This window comes from Capsicum annuum, chromosome 2 (assembly GCF_002878395.1).
Source record: "Capsicum annuum cultivar UCD-10X-F1 chromosome 2, UCD10Xv1.1, whole genome shotgun sequence".
Taxonomy (NCBI): Eukaryota; Viridiplantae; Streptophyta; class Magnoliopsida; order Solanales; family Solanaceae; genus Capsicum; species Capsicum annuum.
Genome location: NC_061112.1, coordinates 147,647,823 through 147,674,574, shown reverse-complemented (window position 1 = coordinate 147,674,574; position 26,752 = coordinate 147,647,823). Strand labels below are relative to the sequence as shown.

General features: G+C 38.3%; 1 protein-coding gene, 1 long non-coding RNA gene and 2 pseudogenes across 3 annotated transcripts; 3 read left to right on the top strand and 1 right to left on the bottom strand.

Annotated features, from left to right (window-relative positions):
- Positions 1 to 2,408: 2,408 nt before the first annotated feature.
- On the top strand, positions 2,409 to 4,415 carry LOC107855505. The gene is made up of 2 exons (XM_016700526.2): positions 2,409 to 2,932; positions 3,312 to 4,415. The coding sequence occupies exons 1-2, from the start codon at positions 2,613 to 2,615 to the stop codon at positions 4,189 to 4,191; spliced, it is 1,200 nt and encodes a 399-aa protein (XP_016556012.1). The 5' UTR covers positions 2,409 to 2,612; the 3' UTR covers positions 4,192 to 4,415.
- Positions 4,416 to 5,017: 602 nt separating this feature from the next.
- On the top strand, positions 5,018 to 23,597 carry LOC107855478. 2 transcript variants are annotated; one of them, XR_007052544.1, is made up of 4 exons: positions 5,018 to 5,228; positions 6,739 to 6,821; positions 8,958 to 9,449; positions 23,300 to 23,597. It is a non-coding gene; the product is annotated as an uncharacterized LOC107855478 (long non-coding RNA). The 2 variants fall into 2 exon arrangements; XR_001670269.2 differs by lacking the exon at positions 23,300 to 23,597 and having other exon boundaries at positions 6,615 to 6,821; positions 8,958 to 9,380.
- Positions 23,598 to 24,849: 1,252 nt separating this feature from the next.
- On the bottom strand, positions 24,850 to 25,405 carry LOC124896311 (annotated as a pseudogene).
- Positions 25,406 to 25,638: 233 nt separating this feature from the next.
- Positions 25,639 to 26,752, top strand: part of LOC107855469 — a 4,932-nt pseudogene continuing 3,818 nt past the window's right edge.

The window sequence follows — 26,752 nt, the reverse complement described above, 5'->3', positions numbered from 1 at the left end:
TTTTCCGATTTACAAGATTGTTAATAGAAACGTTATTTTGCCATTTTGGGCTGGATATATCAAACGGCCCATGGGCTTCATCAATACTGTCTACAAGCATAATATTTGATGGGCCCAAATAACATCAGAGTAGACTTTTCGATGCTGAACTCTATTCCCTAGGTACAGAAGTTCATAGATTCGTAGAAGGAGCCTTATGTCCTAGACCTTTCTTGCTAACAGTGAAGTTTTGACCGACTCGCTGTGCCTATGTGTCAAAACAAGTATAGTGAAATATTGAACAAATAATTTAGTTCATACTTGACGTTCATCTACTTATGTTTTCGTTCGAAATAAAAAATTACTGCTCCCATATAAATTTATGTTTTAAATACACTAGTTTGCCTCATAGTAGTTAAAAAATGTAATAGACATTATGCATTATACCATGTTAACTTTGATTGAGTAAAAGAAGTTAAAAAAAAGTTAAGAGTTAATGCAAAACACGTTAGAACTATCATTTTTCCATGAAATTCATATATAGGCAGTTATTTTTTTTTTTTTCCTATCTGAATTTCACTTATGTACTAAAATATACCTACTTGACTGTGAATTCCGATATAAAATATTTAAATTTTTAAAAATAAATTTTATATATTTAAAATTATGTAAAATAAAATTATTAAGTCATAATAATTAGTAATTCAAGATACTTAACGATATATAAAATAATTATAGTCAATCAAAGAAAATATTATTTAAATATTAAGTTTCGAAAAATATCAGGTAGATTAGGACAGAGTGAGCATATAATAGCAAGAACATGCAAATCAGATTCTGATGAGAGGAACAAAATGGAAAAACTTTCTGAAGAAGTTAAGCGAAACTTATAAGCCATCTATTCACTTTTATTTGTTTACTATTTTAAAAATAACTTTTTGTTATATAGATAAAGATAAAATATCAATATCAAATTTAAAGAAAGGAGAAAACTTCAAGAATTTTATTACTAATACTTTTGTTTTACTACTTTGATCTATGAAGATGTACAAAAGAATGACTATTTATAAATCACTAAACTTACTTCTTAAATTGCTAAGCTTGACATCAAGTTGACAATTTGACCAACTATTTTAGGTGTTCATATCCAAATTTAACAAGTAACTTTGGTCTTCAAGTCCAACTGAAATAAACAATTTTTATTGTTCAAATTCAATTTGACTACTAACTATTATCTCTCCTTCATTAATGACATTTCACATACATATGACACATAACATCCATATTCTTATCCATCATATATTTTCCGTTAATTGTTTCCAAAATCATAATCCAATTTACTATTCAAGAGTCAAATATATCAACCTTGATTAAATCTTCAGTTATTCCATATTTTTATTTTAAACAAAAGAAATTATAGCACAAGCCAATCAATAAGTCCAGGCGTAACTGTATTTGAGGCTTAAGAATTAGGGCTGGTCAATATAAATCCAAGAATAAATGGTCCAACTGAAACATGGGTAATATTTTTGTTTCCAAATTACAACTATGGATAAAATAACTAAAGTCTAACAGGATAAATTCGAACCTTCATTTTTTTTTAAACTTAACGAGTGTAGAATGTAAATCAATATGTAGTACTCAGTTCCTTTAATTATGAGTGTGGTGGGGGCAAATATAACACGTAGCTACTATGTGAATACGATAGCTCATTGTCTACTTTATACTAGTAACTTTTACCATGAGCATGGATGGGGGAGGGGCATAAAGATAACTATTATTATTATTACCAAGTTTAAGCTAAAACTATGGTGTCCACTCCACTTCATCGGTTCCAGTGTAATTATTTGCTTTACTTGTTTGGACAAAATCTAAAGATACCAAAGTTTGCTTTATCCATGGTTTGTACAAATTTGAATAAATGGCCACTGCCCACACCCCTAAAAGAGCTGCCCGTTAAGGCACTATGTATCTTTATGTATCATCGGCAAATAACAATATCCTCTAAAGTAAGTGGAGATTAAGTTGCCAATCATTGTATTTGTTTGCTTATTCTTTTTTATTATGGTGCTTGCTTAATTAGCTTCGTTTACTTTTTTTTAAATGCTTTATAATACATCCATCGATGGCTCTTAAATTAATCAGATACTTAAATTTACGATATGTGTTAATTAAGCACTCAAATATATGATAGAGTATTTATGTTAGACATATTATTAATAGGCGCTTGAGCAAACGTGCAAAAAAAATTTTAAAATTTGAATTGAAAATATTTAATTGAAACAGTTTATAATGTGTTCAAGTGTTCAACTGAAACATGTCTTAATTCTGAGTGTCAATATATTTGAAGACTTTACAAGTGCATCTTTTTGTTAGTACATGTTGTCACTTTAAATTACATCGTTCTTTATCTCTCTATGGCTGAATCTCTATTATTAGTAGTATTATAATCCCTAACCTTTTCAACAGATAATCATGACTGAACTTTTTATCTTATCAGTATGTAAGAGTCACTAAGAAAAACAGAAGCATTATGTATATTCCTTCTCTTATAAGAAAACATTATAATACCATAGTATAAGTAGCTCCCAAGCCTAAATCAATCATCAAACACTGGCACAAAATTAGCAAAAATGTTTGCCACAACACCACGTTCACTATACAGGAGCTTCCCAAAAGCACTTACAAAATATCCTACAAATCCACCAACAATTACAGGGTATTTAGTACTGACTGATGAAGAATCAGAAGAAATGGACACTTTCTGTTGGGGTATTTGTAAGCACAGCAGTATCACTAAACTCCCATTTCCTCAAGATAGAGTGTTGAAAGTTGTTCATAATCCAGAGTTTGGTGAGCCTAGTGTTCATAAAGTTTGGTTCTTACCAGTTCTTGATCAATCCCCAGCGTCCAGCCGCTACTATGTTATCAAAGCCAAAGGCAGACACAAAGGGTACGTACCTTATTTTCGCGGATTTAATTAAGTTATAAGTTTTTGAATCTCCTTGGCGTAAGAACTTTCTGTTTTCTGTCCTGGCTCGGCCACTCGCTGTTGTTGAGTGAGTGAAGCAGGTGCCACAGTCAGGGTGGGCATGTTAGTTTCATAAGGGTATGTTGTTGTTGCTGTTGTATACCGTGAGGCTATGGTTAGACCGACTACTATAGGTCATATTTACTCCTAGTAATTTAACATGTGATAACTGATCAGATTATCGGTTAGTAATGCTTAGTGACGTAGAAATATGTATGTAATTGTCCTATAATTGACTTGATCACGTGAGTACTATATTATTCGTTGTATATTAATTGTTCATTTCGATCAATTCATGTAGGAGGGCCTATACATCCTGGAAAGAAGCAGATATGGATAGTTGTTGCTTTGACAATTCGATGAATGATCTAAACCCAAAGCCTTTTAATCACAAAGATCCATATCAACAATTCGAGATTTGTCCATATGATCTTGGTGGTTTCTATGCTAAATCTGTTGCATACGATGGCGTGCCTCCGAAATTCCTCAGAAAAAAAGGTTGGCATGTAAATAGTATCAATTCACTTAAAGTCAACTTGAAAGAAACTCAAGGTCTCCAATTATCCTCTCAACCATCAGATTCAGATACCCCTGAATTAAATATTCCAGCGTCTTCCAAACGTTCAGTTCCAGTAATTCTTGGCAAATGGTATTGTCCATGCGTGTTAGTAAAAGAGGGGAAAACTCGAACGAAAGAACAGATGAATAAGTCATTGTTCTATGAAGTGACACTCAAGTGTTGGTGGGAGCAAATATTTTCTTGTGAGAATGTAACAAGAAGAAATAGGGCACACGTAGAGGTCGATGCTCGTGTGAGGAAGCTGTTAACTTTAATAAGTGGGACGGAAGCTGTAAAAGATGAAGAGGGGAGTGGAGGGGTTGTTTGGTTTAGAGTAAAAGAGGAATATAGAAAAAAATGTACATTGGAGAAAGTTGGTTTGAATAGTGTCGTTATTGAGAAAATGAGATGGATACAAGAAAGAAGGGGATGGTATGATGGAGGAGAGAGTGATGTAAGAGTGGAAGGTGTAGAAGAGATAGAAAGTGAGAATGGGTATTACTGGAGAAAGTTTAGTTGTTATGTTTTGGTGGAGAGTTTTGTGTTTAGGAGAATGGATGGGAATTTGTTAATCAACTTCAATTTCAAGAACACTCAGAAGATTGTGTGCCAGTGGGAATGAGGATATCTATAAAATGAACAGCTCAGTATACTAAGCTCTTGCTATGCACAGGTCCAGGAAAGGGCCGGACACCTTAGAATACCTGCAAGAAACAAAAATGTTGAATATGTACAAGTTAATGTGTTGCTGGCTTCCAATTCTATATGTATAGACTTCTGTTTGAGATCTTCTTCACATTGTTGTCTCTGCTTTAAATGAATTAAGAACTACAGAATTACTATAATTCAGTATTTTTCTTTTTTCTGTAAAAATAATTACTGTCGCTGTTGCTTGTACACAAGATGTGCTTTTAATGCGGAGGATTATCCAACAATGCATCCATTCTTTTGATTAGTAAGGAATGCCCATACTTAAATATCTAGATCATCAACAACCTAATATGGAGGCAGGGGTGGAGCTAGCATTTGTATTACGACTTTGGTAAAACCCGATCACTAATTTTGACACAGATTTTATATTTGTGTTAAAAATCTCCAAAATAATTGAATTATTGGGGGTATGACACACCACTTAAATTACTCTCCTAAAAACGGTAAAATACTTAAAAACCTTATTAAGTGAAAGGGTAAAATTGGAACACAATTTCAACATGTGAAGAATGAATAATTCATTTATTTTGGACATTAAAAAATAATTTAATAATTCATTTATTTTAGAATAAAGGGAGTATCTAATATGTGTAAATAATCTATCAAAGAATATATAACTATAAACTAAAACTTCTAACTCCATCGAAATTCAATATTGAATAACTAACGATAGAACCACTAATATATTTTAGTCTAAATAAATAAATTAAAATGATAAGGTATGCCTAATTGAAAATTTTGGGAAGTTAGTTTTATGAAATAAAATTTGTTGGAAATTTATACGCCCGTAAAGCATAAGTCGGGTCAGACCCGATAGTTCTTTCAGGCTCCAACATAAAAAACCGCGTGGGCGATTGGGGATTCAAAATTTTCCCTTTCCCGGCAAAAAGGAATTGCGGTTGAAGACCATCACCAGAGCTTCCATGGAAGAAGAAGACCCGAATCCAAGTGAGATTGCATCCATTTGCTTTAATATAAGCTTTTGTCTCAGAATATTCGTTGTTTTTTCGCTACAATCAGTGATATCATGATTCCGAGAGGTTAAATCTCATCAAATTATAGCTAAAGCTGGCGCAATTATGTTAGTTCTATGAGCCATTCCACTCATTTAGTACGTTTTATATATGGAACACAATTATTAACCAGAATCATTCTACGTTTTTTTTTTCCTTACAATTGTTTGCCTGACTCCTTCTACGCCAAGTTCTAACACGTGGATAAAGAGGAAAATGACTGTAGGTTGAGGAGCAATTTAAAATAGTCTAATTATGATAACGTAACTGAGTAGAGCGGAATCACTATGGTGACGCTTGGCTGTTGAAATTTATTTCAGTTGATATTTATCTCTCAAAATCTTTCTCATATGCATCGATGGAAGGTTCTCAGTTGCACTTTGTGCGAGGATAGTTTTATTCCCACGACAAAGAACTAATCTCAAACTATTCCAAAAAATTTATCAAGGAAGGGATGTAAATGTACTTTCTCATTGGAGAGTCATCATGGTTCCCTTCTAATGTAAGCTTATTGAGTGGATGTGCTTCATATTTTGCAGTATAAAGTCCACTCCTCACACTGTTTATTATGTAGCATGGTTACTAGTAGAAGTACCTCTGATAGCCAACTTTCTGATTAAAGAATCATCAATGTTCCCTTTTAATGTAAGTTTACTGAGTGGATGTGCTTCATAGTTTGCATCCTAAAGTTCCTCTCTTCACACTGTTTAACATAGTTAATAGTAGAAGTACCTCTGATAGCCAACTGTAAACTATTGTCCTCACACTGGACATTTTACAGAAACCAAACTTGGAGATACGGTATTTATTGCCAAAAGCTTTTAAAACAGTTAATGTACATAGATAGTAATCCCATGCTCATTTCCCTTTTGCTTCCTGGTAAGGAGGCTGGATGGGTTGTGGTCTAAGCGGGATGATCAGGTTGAAACATGTCATACAAAATGTCAAAGGATGTTCTCCCTGAATGCCAGAGTTTACACTGAAGAGTTCTGTGCCAAGTCACTTTCAATACTACACCTAATTGGCTGTTTTAAGTGAACTATCTCACGTAAAAAAAAGAACCATAGAAATATATTTAGTGTGCTCTTTGTAGATTTAGACTGAGTTGTATGGAATAGCAAAGTTACTTCTCAATTTAACTCCCATATTCAACAGCAAAAGAGGAAGACCATATTTATTTGTATCGATGCCTTATTCGTATTCATATTCTGTTCAGACGATTTCACTCAATGATTGAAGTTTTCTCACTTGGAGCTTTTGTACATCCTAAGCACCCCTGATCTAGATATTGAGCTCTACATTTGATATTTTGGTTTTTTAGCCATCGATAGCGCAGTTTGTTGTCAATGTTATCGCTGGGAACCGAGGAATTACTGGTCAAATGCAATATCTACCAAACTCTCTGTGCTCATTCCTAATGTCCGGATCCTCCTTTGCTTCCACAGACGTGAATTTGATGCAGTGGACTATAAATTCATTACCATCCTAGCTGTGATTGGCATGCTTGGAGGACTATTCTACTGATCAGGTAATGTGGTTATTACCTTATTGTCATGTATGTCATCATGTTTCTCCACAATAAAGGCACACCTTGGGGCATGTAAAATAGAACTTATGGGCATGTTTATGAAGCAATCTTTGCCTCTTTGGCAGAAAACTTGCAACAAGGGTAATGGTTACAATAGATTCGTCATATAGTTCTGACGTGTTCTCACATTGTTTGATAGTAATATAAAGCTATGCAACAACAACAACAAACCCAGTGTATTCCCACCTAGTGGGGTCTGGGGGGGTAAGATGTACACAGACCATACCTCTACCTCTGGTGAAGTAGAAAGGCTGTTTCCGATAGACCCCCGGCTCTAGGCACGAGATACCACACAAACACATAGTAAAGCACCGAAGCAGATTACATAGCATAAACACGGCACCCATAAGTAATATAAAACAGAGGAAAGCAGAGGAAAGCACACAGATTCGTAATAAAACATGGAACACGGAACAAGGAATCATAACAGGAATAAAACCCCCACCAAGTACTTCCCTACACTAGCGACCCAAACTGGCCCTAATCCTCTGCCGAAATTCGCGCCCTCCAGACCTTCCTATCTAGGGTCATGTTCTCGGTGAGCTGTAACTGTTCCATGTCCCGCCTAATCACCTCACCCCAGTACTTCTTTCCCTCCATTTGTCATCTTTGTTCATTTATTTGTGGTAATCTTCATCCCTATGAAAATTGAAACTTATATGTTAAGTTTGTGTCGTCTTGACTAGATTAATTATTTTTTCAAAAGGTCCTTGAGTTGTTGAGCATTGAAATTTCTACTGACTTAAAATTTCTCTGAGTTGTGCTTGATGTAAAGCTGTTTTAGAAGATGCATAGAGTTAACAAATTGCCATTTATCATTTAGAGGAGCCAGTTTGCAAATGATTTGAAAAGCCAATAGAGACCAATAGACCATGGGAGGAAATTAACGTTAGGAAAATAGGTCTTGGAAGCGGGGGATAAAAGATTTCTTCTTTGATAGACTCATCTTTATCTTTAAGGAATTTAAGCCTCCACTTCCAGGGACAGTGGCAGAATTCCTTCAGGATTTACAAAAGCCAATGAATATCATGTTTTCAACAGTTAGCTTGATTTTCCCAAGAGAATAGAATTGTGATTTGTAATGAGCAGTAAGAGAAGAAGAGAATACATTTAGAAGTCTTGTCAACAGACCCAACCTTCCCCAATAGGTGTCTTTTCAGAACAACAACAGACATATTCGGGCGCTGTAGTCGCTGCATTGTGCTGACCATGTTTTTCTCCAAAGTTCACTCTCTCAAATACTCCCATTAACGCTAACTATTCCAATAATTAAAATAAAGGAAGGGTGTCAACTACCTCATATCTGCTGCCAAAATTTTCTTCCCTGCATTTTACTCAGTTCTAAAATGGTTACTGGAAATTAATCAATTATAGTATGGACGAGTAGAATACAGACATAACACTTACCGTATTTTATGCTTTTTGACATGTTAAAATTTTCAGACGATATTTGCCACAAAGAAACTGCATAATTTAAAACCCATTCCCTTCACTTCTCCATATCACTATACCAATTTCCTCCATTTTGTTTTATAATTTATCCCTCAATCATAATTATTCCAAGAAAAGGCTGCGGCTGTTTTGTCTATGGCTAGTGGCTACCTTTGCTTATGGACATCTTTTATTAGTGTGTTCAGTTGCCAACAACAGTTCCAATTTAAAAATAATACAACCTTTTCTAAGGGACATTTATTTTTTGAGTGTTTCAGAAGTCAAATCCCTGGAATATAGTAATGACAATGACAATTACAATTCAATTCCAAACAAGTTATGATCCATTTTTTGAATCTTCATTGATGATCGTCATTCTTCATTTAAGTTATGTAGCTAAAAAAATCAAAGGAGCAATTGATTTACAGCCAAAATGGTTTTATAATCGACATGTTCCAAGACTTCATGTTGATAAAGATAGCTCTACCAGCTAGTTTTTTTAAAACTTTATCCTTTTTTTTACTTTTTTTTCTTTAGTCATGGCTGATAATTTGCAGTTAGGTTTCTGTAACGTTTCAATATACTGTTTCTATTGAAATCAATAAAAGCTGTTGGGGTGATCCAAAAATCTGAACTTGCTTGCAGTTGCAGATGACGATTGAATGTGAGACATAGAGCTGCATTAACAGTGGAAAATGACAGGACTCTAATATAAGTCGGGCAAATGCGTTCATCTAACCAAATTTCAGAGCAACCCGGCAGGCTAATATATTTGTCTATATTAGGCTGTTAGCTGTTTCACTTTCTATGTTATGGTTTTATTTCAATGCATTTTTGTCAACTCCAATCTGAGGGAATAACAAATCAACTTTCAAACTAAAGAATTCTTCTTTTTTTTTCTAGAAAAATAAAAATAAAAATTTGGTGCGAATCAAACTTTCAACAAGAAGTTGAAAGTTGAGTTAATCAACCAACTGAGCTACTAAGATTCCTCAACTAAAGAAGTGACAAGACTCAAATACTTCTTTTTTTGTTTTTGTTTTGTGACAATGGTGGTATTGTTAGGAATTTGCACGCATGTCAATTATTTCATCGGAATACAATACGAGCAACTCTGTCCCCAAGGCTTTCATTGAGGTATGAAATCATTTTTTTTCCGTGTGTACTGAAATTTTGAACCTTAATTTTTCATAACGAGTATCTTTTTCTTTTGGCCCGTAAATGTAATGTTGGTCTGCCAATCTTTCTTATGTTGATAATGATGTAATTAAGGACCCATGAGATTTAATTTAGCTTTGTCTGGGACAAGAAAAAGAAAGCAGAACAAGACAAGAAGAATATAACCATTTCTTCACGACAGTAGTAACTATACTGACTAGTAAGCATATGTGGGCGGCCAAGGTGCCTTTTAAGTTAGACACAATGCTAGGAATATACATTGCATCAAACCAATCTTCGTATTGTAACAATTCTTTTTTATGCTGAAAAGAGAACTTCCAATCACAAATAGTTGGCTAACTTAACTATCTTTCCCCAATTCCACACATTTATAAGCAGCACGGATAGATTTTAGCAACATAGTAACTAACTGTTGGTTTATATTCTTTGTGATAAATTCAGTTAAAAAATGAGTGTTGTTGGCTATTTTGTTTCTAGGAATATTCTTGTAAGTAGTCGTGCATTGTCTTTGTCACACCCCTTTTTCGCTTGAAGCGTCGAGGTATCTAGTCGAAGGGTTTTTCTAATTAAAGTGACAGTTTTGAATAGAGATTAATTTATTACAGAGTCGCCACTTGAAATTGAATTATGGTGTTCCAAGTCACCTTTTTGAATCCCTAATCAAAAGGAAATGACTCTTTATTGTTGGTCTGCGAAAACAGAAGACCGGGTAAGGAATTCCATTGACCGAGAGGAAGGTGTGAAGCACCCCTTGAGTCTCGTGGTTCAAGCACGGTCGCTTTATTAACTTATCTTGACTTAAACTATTTTGATAAATTATATGAGGGCCTAGGTTTGCTCACTTTTAATGTACTAAAAATTGATCTATTTAAATAAGTTGATGAAAAGTTAATTGTTTTTTTTTAAAAATATTTATCAAAGTGCATTATTGCATCCTTGAATTTTTAAAACATCTCGGAAAGATGCGTATGCCGCATTTTTAATTGAGACAAAATATTTAAAAAAATGTATAAAATTTGCCTAGCGTTAAAAGACATGTCCTTTTAAAATACTATTTAATCCTAAGTAAAATTTAATTAAATGATTAGTTAATTTAACAAAAATAATTATCAAGATTTATTAATAATAATAAAGAAATTAAAATAATAATATTAATAATTATAATAATAAAATGTCCAAAGTTAATTATATTATTTCTATTTTGATATAAACCTCAAATATATATTTCTTAATTGATATAAAATTAAAATACTATAAAAATAAAAAATCTGACTAAATAACTCTTTTTTATTATAGCAAATTAAATACTACAGTAACTCAAAAAGGACAATGCTTAAGGAAAAGAGAAACGGCTACTAGTCAATATCACCAGCGTTCGAAATTTACCGGAGAAAGGGTGACGGGATCGGACGGAAAAGGGGAGATAGGGGGTTGCCGGCGAGTTGGATTTCTCGATGGTTGAATTGTTTCCGGCGGATATCTGTCGTTTCGGCGAGGGTGGGCTTGGCTAGTTGATGACGGAAAAGGGGTAGGGGCGGCGCGGACATGGCTGCCGCAGAGAGGGGCGGCTATCGCCTGGGTTGGTTCGCCGCTGTGGCAAGGACTGATCGGCGCTTAGAGCTTCGCCGGAGATGGAGAAAAACGGCGACGGTTGGACTGATTTTTGGGTGGTTTTGGCGGCCTTTCCGCTAGTTCTGAACGAATTTTGGAAATGCGCTCGTCGGTCGTTGTTTTCTAGTGTTGATTCGGATTGGGTGTCGTTTTTTATTTTTTGGCGAATTTCCTCCGTTAACTGTTTCTCTACTCTTTTTTTACTGCTTGTGCATATTTCATTATTTTTTTTTACTGCCATTACAGTGTGTGAATTATTTTTGGTCATCAATGGATAAACAAAGGAGTGTATCTGTTATGCCATTTTCTCTCTATATATGATTATAACATATGAATGATGCAACTGTGTGTGTACGAGTATATTGCTATATCCATTTTTTCTTAATTTATTACAGTAAATAAATAACATCACACATTAATCATGAACTCATTAACATAAATTTGAACATGATTTGATTTACTATTAAAATTTATACAATGAATAATATAAAATCAAATAAGAACCTGTTGGTGAACTAAAGCAGAAATTCAAACCCCGTCATCGGAAACTTCAAACGAAATTTTGAATCTCCATTCTTTCTTTGAATTTATTGAAATATGTCCGAAGGAGCTGGGACTTGGGGATGGGGCTTGACTAAACTCAGGAAGAGCCGCTAGAAAAGAGAAGGACTTTATATGTCTAGTCTTCTTACCGTGTCTAAGAGTTCTAAAAGTTTGAATTATCATACGTTGTTAATAAGTCTCATAGCAGTTAAAAGAGAGCATAATAGATAGAGTGTCTAAGTCTGGAGTAAGGGTAAGACCCTCTAGGGCTATTCTTGCTATAAGGTTCCTGTTTATCTTGGTGGAAGGAAAAAGGGCTACTAGAAGCCTAGAAGGAGACTGGAGAACGAAGTGACTTACGGGATTCAATAAAGCAAGGGAACCGGGTTTCAGGCTGTGAAGAAGCCCTTGGCCCCAAGACTCACCAACATCTTACGATGAGACATCGGGCTACCTGGCAAGAGTCAATAAATTGGTGAACCTATGAGAGATACTTCTAATTCTTTTCTTTCTCCTGACACTCACTATCCTACACGAACAAGAAATTTGTTGAAATAAGGAAACTTAGGCTTTTGAATCAACTTAGAATACAACCGGTACCCACATCGCAACTAAAGCATACGTTCCATCCACATCCGGCCAGTTGAAGTGAAGATCGAGAAAATGTTCTTCAAAGCTTGCTAATAACCAAAAAAGAATTGGACTAGTGTAAGGGACTTCCTTTTCAAGCTAGCATTTTAGACCAATGCAATCTATCAGGAAAATCAAAATGATTATTGATCAAGGCGGGAAGTCTCATTTCCCAAGAAGTAAGTCAGGAAAAAGGGGGGATCGAGGACAACTTTCATATGCGTTCTTTGCAGTATTACTATAATGGGCTTCTAGAAAACTACTCTAATCGGATTTTTCTCCAGATTGAGCAGTTTTGTTTCTCAAGGCAATGAGCAAGTGGATTGAATCCAACAGTTAGGGAAGCCAGTACACATATAGGAAGTGGTAAAGCTGCAGTAGAGTTGGCATTTGATTGCCCTATTGTTTACTTGAAATTCGACTCTAACCTTGCACTAGTATAAGACAATGGACAAAAGCTATCAATCTTAGGGGAACTCAGGAAGGCAAAGGGGGAGATTTTCCTTTATCCACCCGAAAGAGAGCTATCAGTGCTAATGGATCAATCCTTATTGAACTGGTGAATTCACCTATTACCAATTATCCTATATTTTACTGTACTAGACATTATTAGTTGTCTAACCCTAATATATAGGGCTCCTTCCGAAGTCGCTAAAACCCTCTTTTATTTGAATCTTCTCCCGCGTGAGACAAGGTTATGAAATAGCTTAGTGCTAAGTGTAACTGGATCGCATCCGCTTCCTGATACCTAGCACAAATTCCCCAGTCTTTTTAGAACTTGGATTGCACACCTTATTTCTTTATGTTGATGACAACAAGAAGCTATCCTGCCGACTTTCCTAAGGGACGGAGTGATGAAAACGAATCGTTACACTGAGTTACACTCATTTCCGTATTCAGGGGAAAGAGAGAAAGAATAAGTCGGCTTCAAAGCAGCTAGCAGGTGAGAATAAGCAACTACCATTGTTGCTGACAACTGCACGATTCACCACTACTTATGAATTCTTACTCCTGCTACTAGACAAACTGACGAAGCTAGGAAAGAAGTAGCTCGACGGATAATGCTTTCTTCACTTCTTTAAGTCACTGACATTTCCTGTTCTTAGCTCGGATTAGCAGGCTTGATCATTCAATCATATAATCATGCCTCCAGAGTGACTTCATTTCACATTATGAATCTGGGATTACCTGTTACGTAGAACTAAGATCTGCTGTTAGCTTCTTTAAGTCTTACCTTCTCTTTCAGTCGATTTAATCTCATCTATCTTACTTCGTCGATTAGGCAACCCTGGAATCACTTTACTCTCGTGTATTTCGAGTATTGTATTAAAGTCTAAAAGATAATAAGCATCTTGCTTTTCTTTTCGACGATATACTAAGTGCCAAGCCTACCTGTGTTCTGTCAAAACCGATAATATAGTATATAATCTTTCTCAATATCTTTCTTTATTTTTTCCGGCTTTTTCTCAAGAAAGGGGAATTAAAAACCGAGAACATAGGAGGTCGGTGGCTAAGAGACTGACTTAAGAAATTAAGTCGAGTTGACGTTCGTCGTGCTATATATCGTTCGTGATCCCCACCTGGGAATCACATCACTCCCTTTTGACTTTCAATGAAGAGGCAATGCTTCGGAATGTGACTAGGCGCCTTATGCCAATCAACATCGTTCGTTCTCCCCGCCCGGGAAGAAATTCACTCCGGGGCGACAAGCCTATCATCTTGAAATATTTCTCACTCTCAGTCTCACTATCAGTCTCTTTGAAATAGTTCTTACTCTCAGTCTCACTATTAGTCTCTTTGAAATAGTTCTCACTATCAGTCAGTTTTCCCACGCCCAGTAGACTTTCTTTCTACAACCATATATTGAACTAATAGAATAGTGAAAGGTTGTTTGAATAGGCTGAGAAAAGGGCTAAGAGGGAACCATAGGATATTACTTGACCTAAAGGGGCCTAGGGCCCCAAGCCTACCAGTTCTTTTTTCAAGCTCAAAATAAGAAAGAATATAGGAATTGAAACTAAAATGAGCTAATTTATTGGATTAAGAGGTGGAACTTCTATATATATGCTATTTCGCGCTGAGCGAGGCTGCTTTCCCTCCTTACGTTGGAGTAAGCTCTTTCCACTCTTCTCTGATTGAATCACCTTCTCCTTTCTCAAGCAAGGAATAACCAACCTGATATAAGTATTATATAAGCAAACCGTAGGCAAATAGGGAAAAGTGAAATAAGGGGAATAGAGGCAGTCAATTGGTAGAAGGCAAGCAACTCTCGTAAGAGGTCTTCGATGCTGGGGGATCAACAGCTGTGCCCCAACTCAACTCCTTGATGAAGTTCATCAATTTCTGCATTTTCTACTTTACTAAAAGTCTAGTTATATGATTGAGTAGGAAATGACGTAGGTAAAGTAAAGGGGTCAATTACGCTTTATCAGTCTTGGAAGGAGTCCATGGAGTATGCTTTCCCCTTTTCAAAATCATAGAGCTCAGGTTTTTTCCCTCTCCTAATCTGCATCGACTATACTCGTAAAAGGGGCATTAGATCGAGGAAATGTTGGGGGTCTATCTGCCATATCGCTTATTCTTTCTCGTGCCAATGCTTCATTCTCTGCTTTTGTACTCGTTCGATAAGATGAAATGAAGAAAACTCTTATCCCCAACGAACTGATTCATGTTCGTCGACAGGCTTCTTGACTCCACTGCTACCCACCCAGAGTCGACTATTGATCCATCGCCCGAGCCCCTTTTTCATTCGTCCTTGCCTGAGGTACCTTGTTCTTATTTGTGATACCCCTATGGTTTGTGTCTGACCCAGCATAGTGCTTTTCTTTCCATTGTTCATTCTTCTTTGAAGCCGCAAAATGATAGTGAGGCAGCAAGGATCCCTCAGTGTCAGCAGGCCATATCTGAGGAATTTCCAGTCTTGCAGAAGATGTCGTTCATTACCATATCAGATGGAGAGGGGTTCCAAACCTCGAAAGACCACTATTGAGGGATATTCAGACTCACTCGTCGGTATCGATCTAAGAGTACTTTTGCCCCACTGTAAAAAGTTACTTTTGTATGGGCTCTGCTTGAAAGGGAAAGAAAGTGGCCTTCGTTCCAGTGAGATGTGGGGAATCTATTTTTGAATTGAAAAACTACATGGGGGGATTTACATGCCACCTTCGCTAGGGTGATCAGTTTCTTCGCATCTAGTTAGTCGACTCAGGAAGGCGTTGTATGGACTAAAATAAGCAATCGCTCAGAACTAAAGGATCCTCGCAGGGATGCATGTTACTATTCTTCTATTCACATTCACTGGCGAGTAGCTCTCTATCAACATACTGAAATGACTAAAAAAGTAATAACTTCGGCAAAGTCACAAAAAGATCAAGTGGGCTCTCCACAACCCTAAATAGGCAAATGCCCTCTTCGTTTCCTTTTTGCTTGATTCAGCTAAAGTGACATCTTCGGTGAATGAAATGCTCAGATACGTATCTAGGTTATTGAACATAGTTCAACGAATACAATAAAAGAATACAAAGAAGGGTTCCCCAGGAAAGGTATCTCAACTGCTTCCAAAATAAGGTCATCGACCAGTAATGCACCTTGTAGAATACTCCCTACCTATACCTAGCGGAGTTGGCACTAATGCACTAATAAGGAGAGCAGAAAGCAGCTACCAACCATCAGGAGATCCACGACTTTAAGATCCACATGCAAGGGAATATTCTCTTTATTCCCACCTCAATCGATTATACTATGGCGAATTCGTAGGCTCAATTCCTGCTGGATGCACTTGGAACCTGAAGTGAAATCGCTGCTCATGGAATTTATACATATAGCTCGCCCTTCTTTATGGGGCACTTCATTTGCTCAACACTCGTTTAAAACATCTACTCCTTCTTCACTCGCTAGGGAAAGAAAAGGGATAGATGACTGAAAATCCCGCTTAGAGATCGCAACTATAGTCAGAGTAGGAGTTCCCATCCATCATCTCCGTTGAGGCCTCATTTGACCTGCAAATTATGGTGGATCCGTCGGATTTAAACCTCCATTAGATTCGGCTACTAAGGACGAGATTACCATAGGTCCCGAATGTTCTCTTTAATAGGGTAGCCTTGACCGGGCTCTTCACTGTAGAAGTTTTACCCGAAAAACAAAGCCCAGGCGCAAGTGACTGACTTAGCCTCTTGCTATCTTTCTTTCGAAAGGACTAAAAAAATCAAAGTAGAATAGGGAGCTTGATTCGAAAGAAAAGAATACAGTTAAGTTAATCAAGATAGTTAGATTACGCAGCATTCCACTGAAGAAGTACGACATCGGTTCTTGCGAATGAATCTGCTATTGGAAGAAAGCTATAACTAAAATAGTTGGGCTCGATCCCAGACTTAATAGCATTCAATGGAATAGAGGTTAGCAAAGAAAGAGGGAAGAGAGAAAGCAAAGGCTTCGGCTGATGTAGATTCGACAAATGATTACTCTTCTTTAGGTGCAGAAGAGGCTTATGGGGAAGAGGAGGCAAGGGCAAGAAAATCATAAAGAAAATCCTTGTCTGGGAAAGTCGTATTAGAAAGGATGTCCCCTATAAGAGCTTCAGAGGGATTTTTCCTCGACTAGAAGAGGACCAATCCGAAGGGCTCCTAACAAGGTCTAGTAGTTCTGTGCGTCTACTTTCTTAATATGGAACTGGGATTGAGACTTTCACTTTTATGCTATGAGTTGAAGATGGACTAATACCTTCTTTAATCTAAGTCGAAACTTTCATACTTTCATGCTGTCCTCCCCATTGTAAATGCCTTTCTTTCTGCTGACACTGGTATTTCATACCTCTCCGCCTACTAGGATAGTAGAAAAAAGGTACTGCCCTTCTGTCTTCTGAGGAAAAACTTTGAGCTTTCGAGCGCCTTGATAAAAAGAAACCTCTGCCTCCCTTCCGAAATCGGTTTAAGCTATTAAAATAGGTAAGCTGCTGTAGCGGTTTTTCCTGTGGTAGTATGGGTATTATCGAGAGTGTGATCCCCTCGTCAAAGCACCCTTTAGCTTTCCCAAGTCTGGTCTTGAGACCTTGTGGGATAGTCCTATTAGTGACTTCAGTCTGCCTTTTGGCCCCAGGGTGTCCAAGGTCTCTTTTAGGTTTGCCACTAGGTTCGGAACCTCTTTGCTTTTAATAAGCATGTCGTCAACGTAGACCTCCATATTTCTTCCAATTTGGTCTCGGTTAAGCCTAACGCTACATGGTTATGTAGTTCTTATGGGATTCAAACCCATGATACAAGAAGGTTATATATAGATCTAGCAAATCAGTGTCTTAAGCCCACCCGGAAGGCTTGTTGGTAGAGCGATCAGTTTATCTGAATAAAGGTAGGTTCGAATCCTACTTCGGGTTCAAATTCGAATAGAAAGAAGGCCATCGACCTCTCATTCCGGCTATTCAACCTCTTCTGAATACATATTCTAAATACCCCAGACTCCCCTAACGGATAAGAGAACTAGTCTGTTATGATAGCTTTTCCTTGGTTAACTTCTGCTAAGGCAGTAGCTTCGGGCAAGTAGACTGACTGATATGAGATTGAGCGAGGAAATGACAAAGCCAAGGATAACTCTCTCTCCTGCGCTAGTTAATCATATGCCATCCTTAGAGTGCAGCAGGGACACCTTTAAAGAAAGGAGAGTGACCCACCCCTTTAAGATTGGCCTCATCGCTTGCCGAATCACCTGTCGGCAAAGACGGGCTAACTCTACTATAATAGATATTGGAAGTAGAACGTTCAACGGGTGACCCTTGCCTGGATTGATGGGAAATCAAATAGATAGATTGGTCTTTTCCCGAATTCACTCTCTAAGGAGAGGAAAGAGTCAGAACTGAAGCTATGGCATTTCATTCAGTCCTCGTATAGTTTCACACCGCTGCCAGAACCTCTAAATCTCATAAGAGAAGAAAGCGTAAAAAAGAAAGATAAGGACGGCTAGCCTTCTCTCGTCTATCTTGGTATTTGTATTGATAAATCCGCGGGTATCCGGTATAAAGTAGGGAGGCTTCGTGTGATATATATATATAAGTCATAGACTAAGCTCTTTGAGAGGCTAACCAGAAATATCTTATTAAGAGAACTGAGTTCGATTCAATTATAGGCTAGATTAGATTCACGCTATGCTAGTTGCGTATAGAAGTTCGAAGAAGCAACAATCTTATATAGAAACTTGTATTTTATAGAAAAAGTTAGTGCGCCAGGCAAGGAAACATATCATATAGATAGAAGGGATACCGCCTTAGCTGAGTTATGAGCTCTGACACGATGGCTCTCGAATCCAGGCGCGCAGGCATAAAGGAGGTGCGAGGTTACGCTCCCGTAGCCTGTCTGTCCGTCACTCCAAAGTAGTCGAGAAGTGTCTTAGGTACGTAACCCTAGCTTGATTGCTGCTCTCTGAGTTATGAGCCATGTAGTTCCCGCCAAGCACTTAATCGACACTCGACAGTTCGTGAATGAGATTGTGTTAAGTGCCGCTCTAGCGCCCGAAACCTTCCCATAGCACGGTTGAGTCAGAACCGCACTTCACTCCCTTTCTCTCCTCGTTCTTCTGCTGGAGTGCTGCTCCCGCGCTTTACCCCAATGGACCACTTAGAAGAGACCGAATCGGATGACTCTCTATATCATCTTCTTCAGGGCTCTTTCCTATTCTACTTTTTTAATAGCGTCAGAAAGATTTGACAGTTGATTCCGCGGAATCACCAACGTCTTTTTACTTGTACGAGCGAAGTCTTCACCCCGATATCGATCCATATCCAGATCATCTAGTTAGTTCGTTCGGAAGCTTTGAAGTCAAGCTGGAAATGAAACACTGTCTATTCCAATCTTTCAGTCAATCAACCCGAGACTGTTGCCGAGCGAGGTTCTATCTTTTCCTTGTTCGACTTCCATATGTAAAAAATTTCGTAAAGTATAGAAAAAGATTTGGGCAGCCCAGAATCTATCAAAGAAGCCGCCCTTCTTCTTTGACTTTGTGCATCTTTCTTACTCCCATGCTTTTCGTTGGTCAACAACCAACTAGCCCAGTCCTTTTTTTCACACAAGCTCTAATTTCTCGAGTAAGAAGTAGAATGACAACGGTGAATTTCACATGGATCGATTTTTTGCTGAATACGTCACTGTCACTACACTGGCAGTCTGACTCTTTCTTTCGATAGCTATTTTTGGTGCTTTTAAAACAGGCCAACTTTTCGAACGAAGTACTATTGCGGAGGGTATACATGACTTGGCTCTCAAAAAACTGAAATAAAAGACCGAATCAAAAACTAAAGATGCTTTGGAAGCAGTATAGAGATACAAATGGAACTCTGCAATTACCGGAAGGAATCCGTTTCAAAGATGTGGTTGAGCATTCCTTTATTATGGACGAAGATATCAAAGATCAAATTCTCGGGCTAAACAAAATCTATTTGGATCTCATTAGTAATGGCACTGACATTAGCTACTTTGTTTACATTCTGGGTACGTATGGCCATATTATAGGTATGTAGTTAGGACTTTGTGATGTAGGCGCTCGCAACCGCTTGTCAAAGGAGGGCGCTTCACTATGGCAGGTTCTACTATGGAAAGACCAAACAAAATCAAGTAGGTCAGAGGGTTTAATAAAATGGGGTAAGGGGAAGGGCGGTTCCTCTTACTGATCTTGTTGTAGTAGAAGAAGTGAGAGGGTCTTTAGACACTCGACTGAAAGGAACGAAGTAACTCGACCAACGGGGGATTGGCTGGGACGGGGAGCTTGGGCCCTCGAGAATCTGCGTACCGCCACGAGGGGGCATTCCTTGGAGAAACTCCATACCCTTCTTTCGAATCTCGAGTCAAAGGGAGTCAATTCTGAGTCATCTCAATTAAAAGGGAAGGTACCCCTGTGTAACGCCTCGCCTTTCGGGCTACAATATAGACCATGATTCCGATGCGTTGATAATCCCGAAGCCATAAATCCTATGCCAATATGGCATGTTAATTATTTGTGTAGTATGTGAATCCATTCAAGCTTGAATTTAGACCATAGAGGTCCTTCAACTCAAGGACGAGTTGAAACTATTTCGATCGATTAAGTTTTAGTGGACTTTGTAATTTGTGTCAGCTTCCATCGACCATAACTCTCTGTATATGTCGAATTAGAGAGCCTACGATATGTCAAATGATAGGTCTTTGAGTTAGCTTTCCAACGATACCAATTTTGCTAAAATCCGGCACCCGAGCAAGAAGTTATGGCCTTTCAAAGTAGTAGGCGGCGCCTATGTAAACATAGGCGATAGCATAGGCGGCGCCTATGTAAAGGTTTCAAGTGACTTAAACACTCCGTTTTTGGGGCAAAATGGTCCTTTTCCACCCTTACTTAGCCCTAAACACGAAATTCAGTTCCCAAAGACCCCAAAATACACCTTCATTCATCAAAATTGTTCAAGAACTCTCTGAAGGGTTTCAAAATAAAAACCCAAGAACCTCAAGATTCAACTGTGGATTTTAGAAACTAATTGCATATTTGGAATCCTCTCAACGTAGGCTTCAAGAGAAACCTAATATTCGTAGCAATCGAGGTACGCGGGTTTATCCAAAAATCTCATGGGTGTAGTTTTATGAACATGCATGCTTTTAAATGGGGGTTTTCAAAAATACTAATAACTTGCTCTTATTATGATTTCTAAGTCGTTTTTTTTTAAGGTCATGGGAATTGTTTGCCTATATACTTCAATGGTTGAAACCATGCATATGTGATTTGAGGTTTTCCATGGACGTTTGATAAATATGAATGATAAATGGCTTTTAAATTCCTATGATAATGTTTCAATACCCCATATTATATTGTGACCAACAAAAGAGAGCATGAATTTGAAATAATTATTGTCCACTACTTGTAAATGATGAAACATCTTGATTTTTACATGATTATTGTAACACCCCGTACTTAATTACGTGCATTAGTCATTGTTATATGTGTTGGAGTATATGTATTGATCCTAAGTTAGGTATATATGAGTTTAAGTATGAGTATTGATTATTTTGAGATGGTTTCAAGTGTGTAGTTTGATTATAGGTGTATAGGAATCGACTTTATTTATACCGGAATTTTCCCGTCGATGGTTCCATACGAAGGTTATTGAATAAGCTTTCCAACGATATAAAGATTTCCAAAAAAGGATAAGTTTCGGATATAAGCGAGCTCGTTCGAAACTTTAAAATGGTGGCCGGGATGTGAACAGTAAATGTGCAGGAAAACTACTGAGGCCTGCCAGTTTTTTGGGTCAACTTTGAACGATCATAACTCCCTAAATATAATGAACTGGGAGAGCTACCACATATCAAAAGAAAGATCTTTGAGTCTTCTTTCCAATGCAATTGGTTTCATCCAAATCCAACATCTGAGTAAGGAGTTATACTCGTTTTACTTCAGCCTCTCAAAACAGATTTTCAGGGTCAACTTCAAACGATCATAACTACTTGTACAGGACGAACTGGGTGGCCTACTTTATATGAAATGAAAGACCTTTGAATTATCTTTCTAACAATACCAATTTCACCCAAATCCGATATCGGAGCAAAGAGTTATGGCCGATTTACTTTAGCCTATCAAAACAGTCCACCATGGACAGATTCGGATTTACTTAAATTTTTAAGGGCAATATGGTCATTTTCCATCACCTCATGGACGAAAATTGGTCATTATATACATATAATTAGTCTCATATTCATCAATTATCATCAAGTTATTGAAACTAAGAAACCCTAGCCAAATTTCAACTCCAATTATCTTGTGATTCAACCGTAGAAAATCCAAATTGATTCCGTAGTTGTGTTCACCGTCTCAAGGGCTTCGAGAAGCACCCCTTATTTGTGCCAACAGGACTTCGAAATCAAAAGGGCCATTTTTTTGGTAAGGATGTAAATTATGTTGGTGTTATTTATATGGATATGTATATATATATATATGCATGTGAGCATAAGAAGTATGTTATTTGATTGTTGTTGAAAGATGATTGGAAATGATGTTGGATTATTCTTGTGCATGGTTGGATTATGTTAAATTGTGAAGGAATTTGGGGTGATGATGTGGTATTGATGATGTGGTATTGAAATGATGATTATATATATATACACACATAAACCTATTGTTCAAGTTGGTTTTTGGAATGTTTTGCAAATATTGGTAGTATGGAATTATGGAAGAGAATTGTGGTGTTGGGTTGCTAATACTAGATGCCAAACATTTCATTGTAGATAAGTGATTTGTAAAGGCGGGAAGTTGTGTTGAATTGGTATCTGAATCTACAACGAGGTATGTAAAGCATACTCTAACAATGTTCTTTGGCATGAAAACACCAATGTTCCATCAAGTAAGATTCCGAGGTTGTCCTAAAACATGTATTGTTCTACGTTACTAACGAAGTTGTTTCCATTCTATAAAGTGTCAAAATGTTTCATTGATATACCAAAAGGCTCTTATTTCATTGTTGTGATATTGATGATTCTGAAACACATTGTTGATGTACCAATGAGTCTTTATTACATCGTTATTGTATAGAAGGTCTATTACTTGGTTCCTATTGATGTATCATTGTTTCAAAGTATCAAAAATGTGGTGGCGACCGAAATAACAATCTCAAAGATTAATTGAACTAAGTGATGGAAGTTCTCTCTTATCGGGTGGTATCCCAGGGGCATAAGCCTAGCATGGGTCGATCCCTATTTCATGTGTTTATGGGTGGTATCCCAGGGGCATAAGCCTAGCATGGGTCGATCCCAGTTGATATGTACTGGAGGCATCCTAATGGTCACAGTACAGTACAGTAATGATTACAAAGACGATAAGAACGAAGGTAAAGTGTTTGAATAAATACAATGTACAGGTTGTCACAAGTTCTAGTAAGTGTGGTCCACTCCTATTACGACTTATTCACTTGTTTCTGGTTTCTATTGAGCTCCTATATCATATGTGATTATTTACAGCTTTACATACTCAGTACATATTTCGTACTGACGTCCCTCACGGGGGACCTGCATTTCATGCTGCAGGCACAGGTACCTCAGCTCATACACCGCACAAGTAGGAGCCAGGTCATACAGCTATTGTTGGTGAGCTCCAGTTTGCTTCGGAGCTTTCTGAGTCGGTTCCTTATGTTTTGTTATTGTACATGAGTCATGTGTGGGCGGGGGTTTATCCCGACCCTAGTTATGTCATGTATATCCTAGAGGCTTTGTAGACATAAGGAAGGGTAAAGTCATGGAAGTTTATATAGTAACGTTATATTTGTATATGTGGTGGCCCCGACGGCCAAGTATTATATATATATATTTGTGCGTGTTGTGCTGATACAGGTAATTAGACCTTTCTATATGCAATGAAGTGCTGTCCAATTTTTTTGGTGACATGTAAGTGAAAGTACAGGTATTTGAACGGGTTCTCCCGGGCCTTCTCGGCTTCGGGTGCCAGTCCGGCCCGATGGGATTTTGGGGCGTGACAATTATGCATATGTTGATGTGATATTGATGACTTGCAAGTCGGGTATGACGATACCCTACAAATAAGATATGTGATTGAATCAGATGAAATTTGAATGCATTGATTTTACATGAGATAGGTGGATGCCCGAAGAAGGCATTTAAGTGTAAGGGCTCATCGCTGGAAACCGTGTTTGCCGACATGGGAATTTGGTACCCTGCTTTGTGATCTTGCGTACCTGACTTTATGTCATTCCCAAATTGGGACTATGGTTAGGAGCCCTGCTTTGTGATCTTGTGCACTACTATTGGGTCGAGACACCCTGCTGTGTGGTCTTGTGTGTCTTCCCCTCACGTATACTCTAATCTCGGCGGCAACCGAGGTTTGACAGTTGGTGTAAATGTGATATGTAGGGTATTCCACCTAACTCAGCTGCATTACATTGTTGTTGAAAACAATTACATTATGCTTATCTGTTTTCAAATGACTTGATATGAAACTGCTTTATAATGACTCTCAACTATATTTTATAAAAATATTATGTTTTGTTTTGATATCTCTGCGTACCAGTACTTTTGTATTGACCCCCTTCCTCCCAGGTTCGGAGCCGCAGTCTAGGGGTCCAGAAAATCAGTAGATTCCTCAGACAGATTTGCAGAGTCACTTGGTGAGCCTTCTATATTTCGAAAGGCCCGATTATCTGGCTGTGTCATTTATCACTTATTAGTTTTGGGTCTACTGGGGGCCTTGTCCCAGTTTTCAGATAGACATTTGTTTCAGTCATGTAGTAGAGATTTCGAAGGCGTTATAGAGGTGTTGATTTGAGATTTTGGGACATTATTCCCTATTATTGCTTTCATATGACTCTTGACCATGTTTTCCGTAATGTTATTGTCTTCCGCATCTCTTTATCATTTGAATTATGTGCATGATTATCAGACAGATAGGAGTGTTTCGGGCCTTCATGGTTCGGGATACTCGTCACGGCCAGGGCCTCGGTTCGGGTCGTGACACCCTGCGAAGGGGTTGGGACGAACACTCTACCACATAGTGGAGTGGATAGCTAGGACTAAAAAAATGGAGATCGTGTACAAAAACAATCCTATATTTGATGTTGATTCATTCACACTTCCATTCCTTGTAGAGGAAGGCTAACTGGTTGCTGGCTGGGAGTTGTATGAGCGGTAACGTCCACGTATGGCTTCGTGAGAAGGGCGGTGGATAGAAATGGCCTTGTTGTACCTCACTCTCGTCTTCAATGGGGTCTGCTCTTTCTTTTTTTGGAGAGTATGCCAATATGATCTTAATGAGGTTCGGGGCTTTGCATCTGACATTCTTTGGGCTTCTCTCTTCGGGAGCCTGCGCCCCGACCTTTTTGTGCAATAAACCCTTCTGGCCGAAGACTAGTGGTAGGTGGTCCTGCAGAGCTTTTGGAAAAGGGTAGCCTTGTGTGTAAGCACAACAATGAACGTGGCGAACCCTCAGACGATTTATCTAAGATTGGGGGGGATCCTCAGTAGTGGTGACCCTTTCGCTCTTCCAGGGACTGATACATGTACCGAATGCTCATATGGGAAATCCTTTCTTTCTCGTCTACTCAGGGGAGTACGGACACACCTGCGCGGATTACAGGTGATAGTTACAAGAATGACGGGGAAGTTAATAGTACCTGACGACATTCAGGGATGGATGTAGACCCATCGGGCAGGGATAATCGTTCCGGTCCTGGTAGAAGTAGCGATCATTCTCAAGAACGAAAAAGACTGAGCTGAGGAAAGTCCTATGAGTCACTGAAACGACGGCAAGTGTGCCCTTTTTCTATTAATAGAGGGAGCAAAAAATGGGCTTTGCTCCCCTTACAATATGAAGAAAGAAATAAGGGTCGAAGTTTACACCGCTCACAGTAGTTCTATCTATAGAAAGGATCATGAAAGAGGCGATCAGAATGGTACTCGAATCCATTTACGATCTCGAGTTTCCAAACACATCGCACTTCTGCTCGGGTTGACGCTTCCATTTCGTCCTAAGATGGATCATAGAAGAGTGGGGAACCTCTCGCAGGTTTTTGGAATTCGACATCAAGAAGTGTTTTCACACTATCGACCGACATCGACTCATCCCAATCTTTAAGGAAGAGATTGACGATCCCAAGTTCTTTTACCCCATTCAGAAAGTCTTTTCCACCGGATGACTCGTAGGAGGTGAGAAGGGCCTCTACTCCGTCCCACACAGTGTATTACTATCGGCCCTACCAGGCAACATCTACCTACACAAGTTCGATCATGAGATAGGGAGGATCCGACAGAAGTACGAAAGTCTGATTGTTCAGAGAATAAGATCGGTTCTATTAAGAGCAAGTCGTATTGATGACCAAGAAAAGTCTTGCGAAGAAGCAAGCTTCAACGCTCCCTAAGACAATAGAGCCATCATTGTGGGGAGGTTAAAAAGCATCCAACGCAAAGTGGCCTTTCATTCCCTTGTTTCGTCGTGGCACGCCCCCCCTCACAAGCACCCCCGATTCATGGGGACCAGAAAATATTTTTTATTTTCCACACTTCTTCGGCTCTTGCCACCTTTCTTAACAAGCCCTCAAGCCTCCTTTGCGCCGCCTTCTTCATAGAAGTCGTCGGGTTTCCCCGAAAGTCTGAATTCTATGGTAGAGAACGCTGTAATAATAATTGGGCCATGAGAGACTCTTTTAAGTATTGCAAAAGAAACGGCCCGCTGATAGAGCTGGGCGGGGAGGCGATACTTGTTATCAGGTCAGAGAGAGGCCTGGCCCATAAGCTGGCCCCCTTAAAAACCTATTACTTAATAAAGATTTGTTACGAGCGATATGCCGACGACTTACTACTGGGAATCGTGGGTTTTGTCGAGCTTCTCATAGAAATACAAAAACGTATCGCCCGTTTCCTACAATCTGACTTGAACCTTTGGGTAGACTCTGCAGGATCAACAACCATAGCTGCACGGAGTACAGTAGAATTCCTCGGTACGGTCATTCGGGAAGTCCCTCCGAGGGCGAC

Coding starts and splice junctions, on each gene's coding strand:
- LOC107855505 (XM_016700526.2), top strand. CDS start 2,613: ATGTTTGCCACAACACCACGTTCACTATACAGGAGCTTCCCAAAAGCA. Junction 2,933..3,311: donor GCCAAAGGCAGACACAAAGG/GTACGTACCTTA, acceptor CAATTCATGTAG/GAGGGCCTATACATCCTGGA.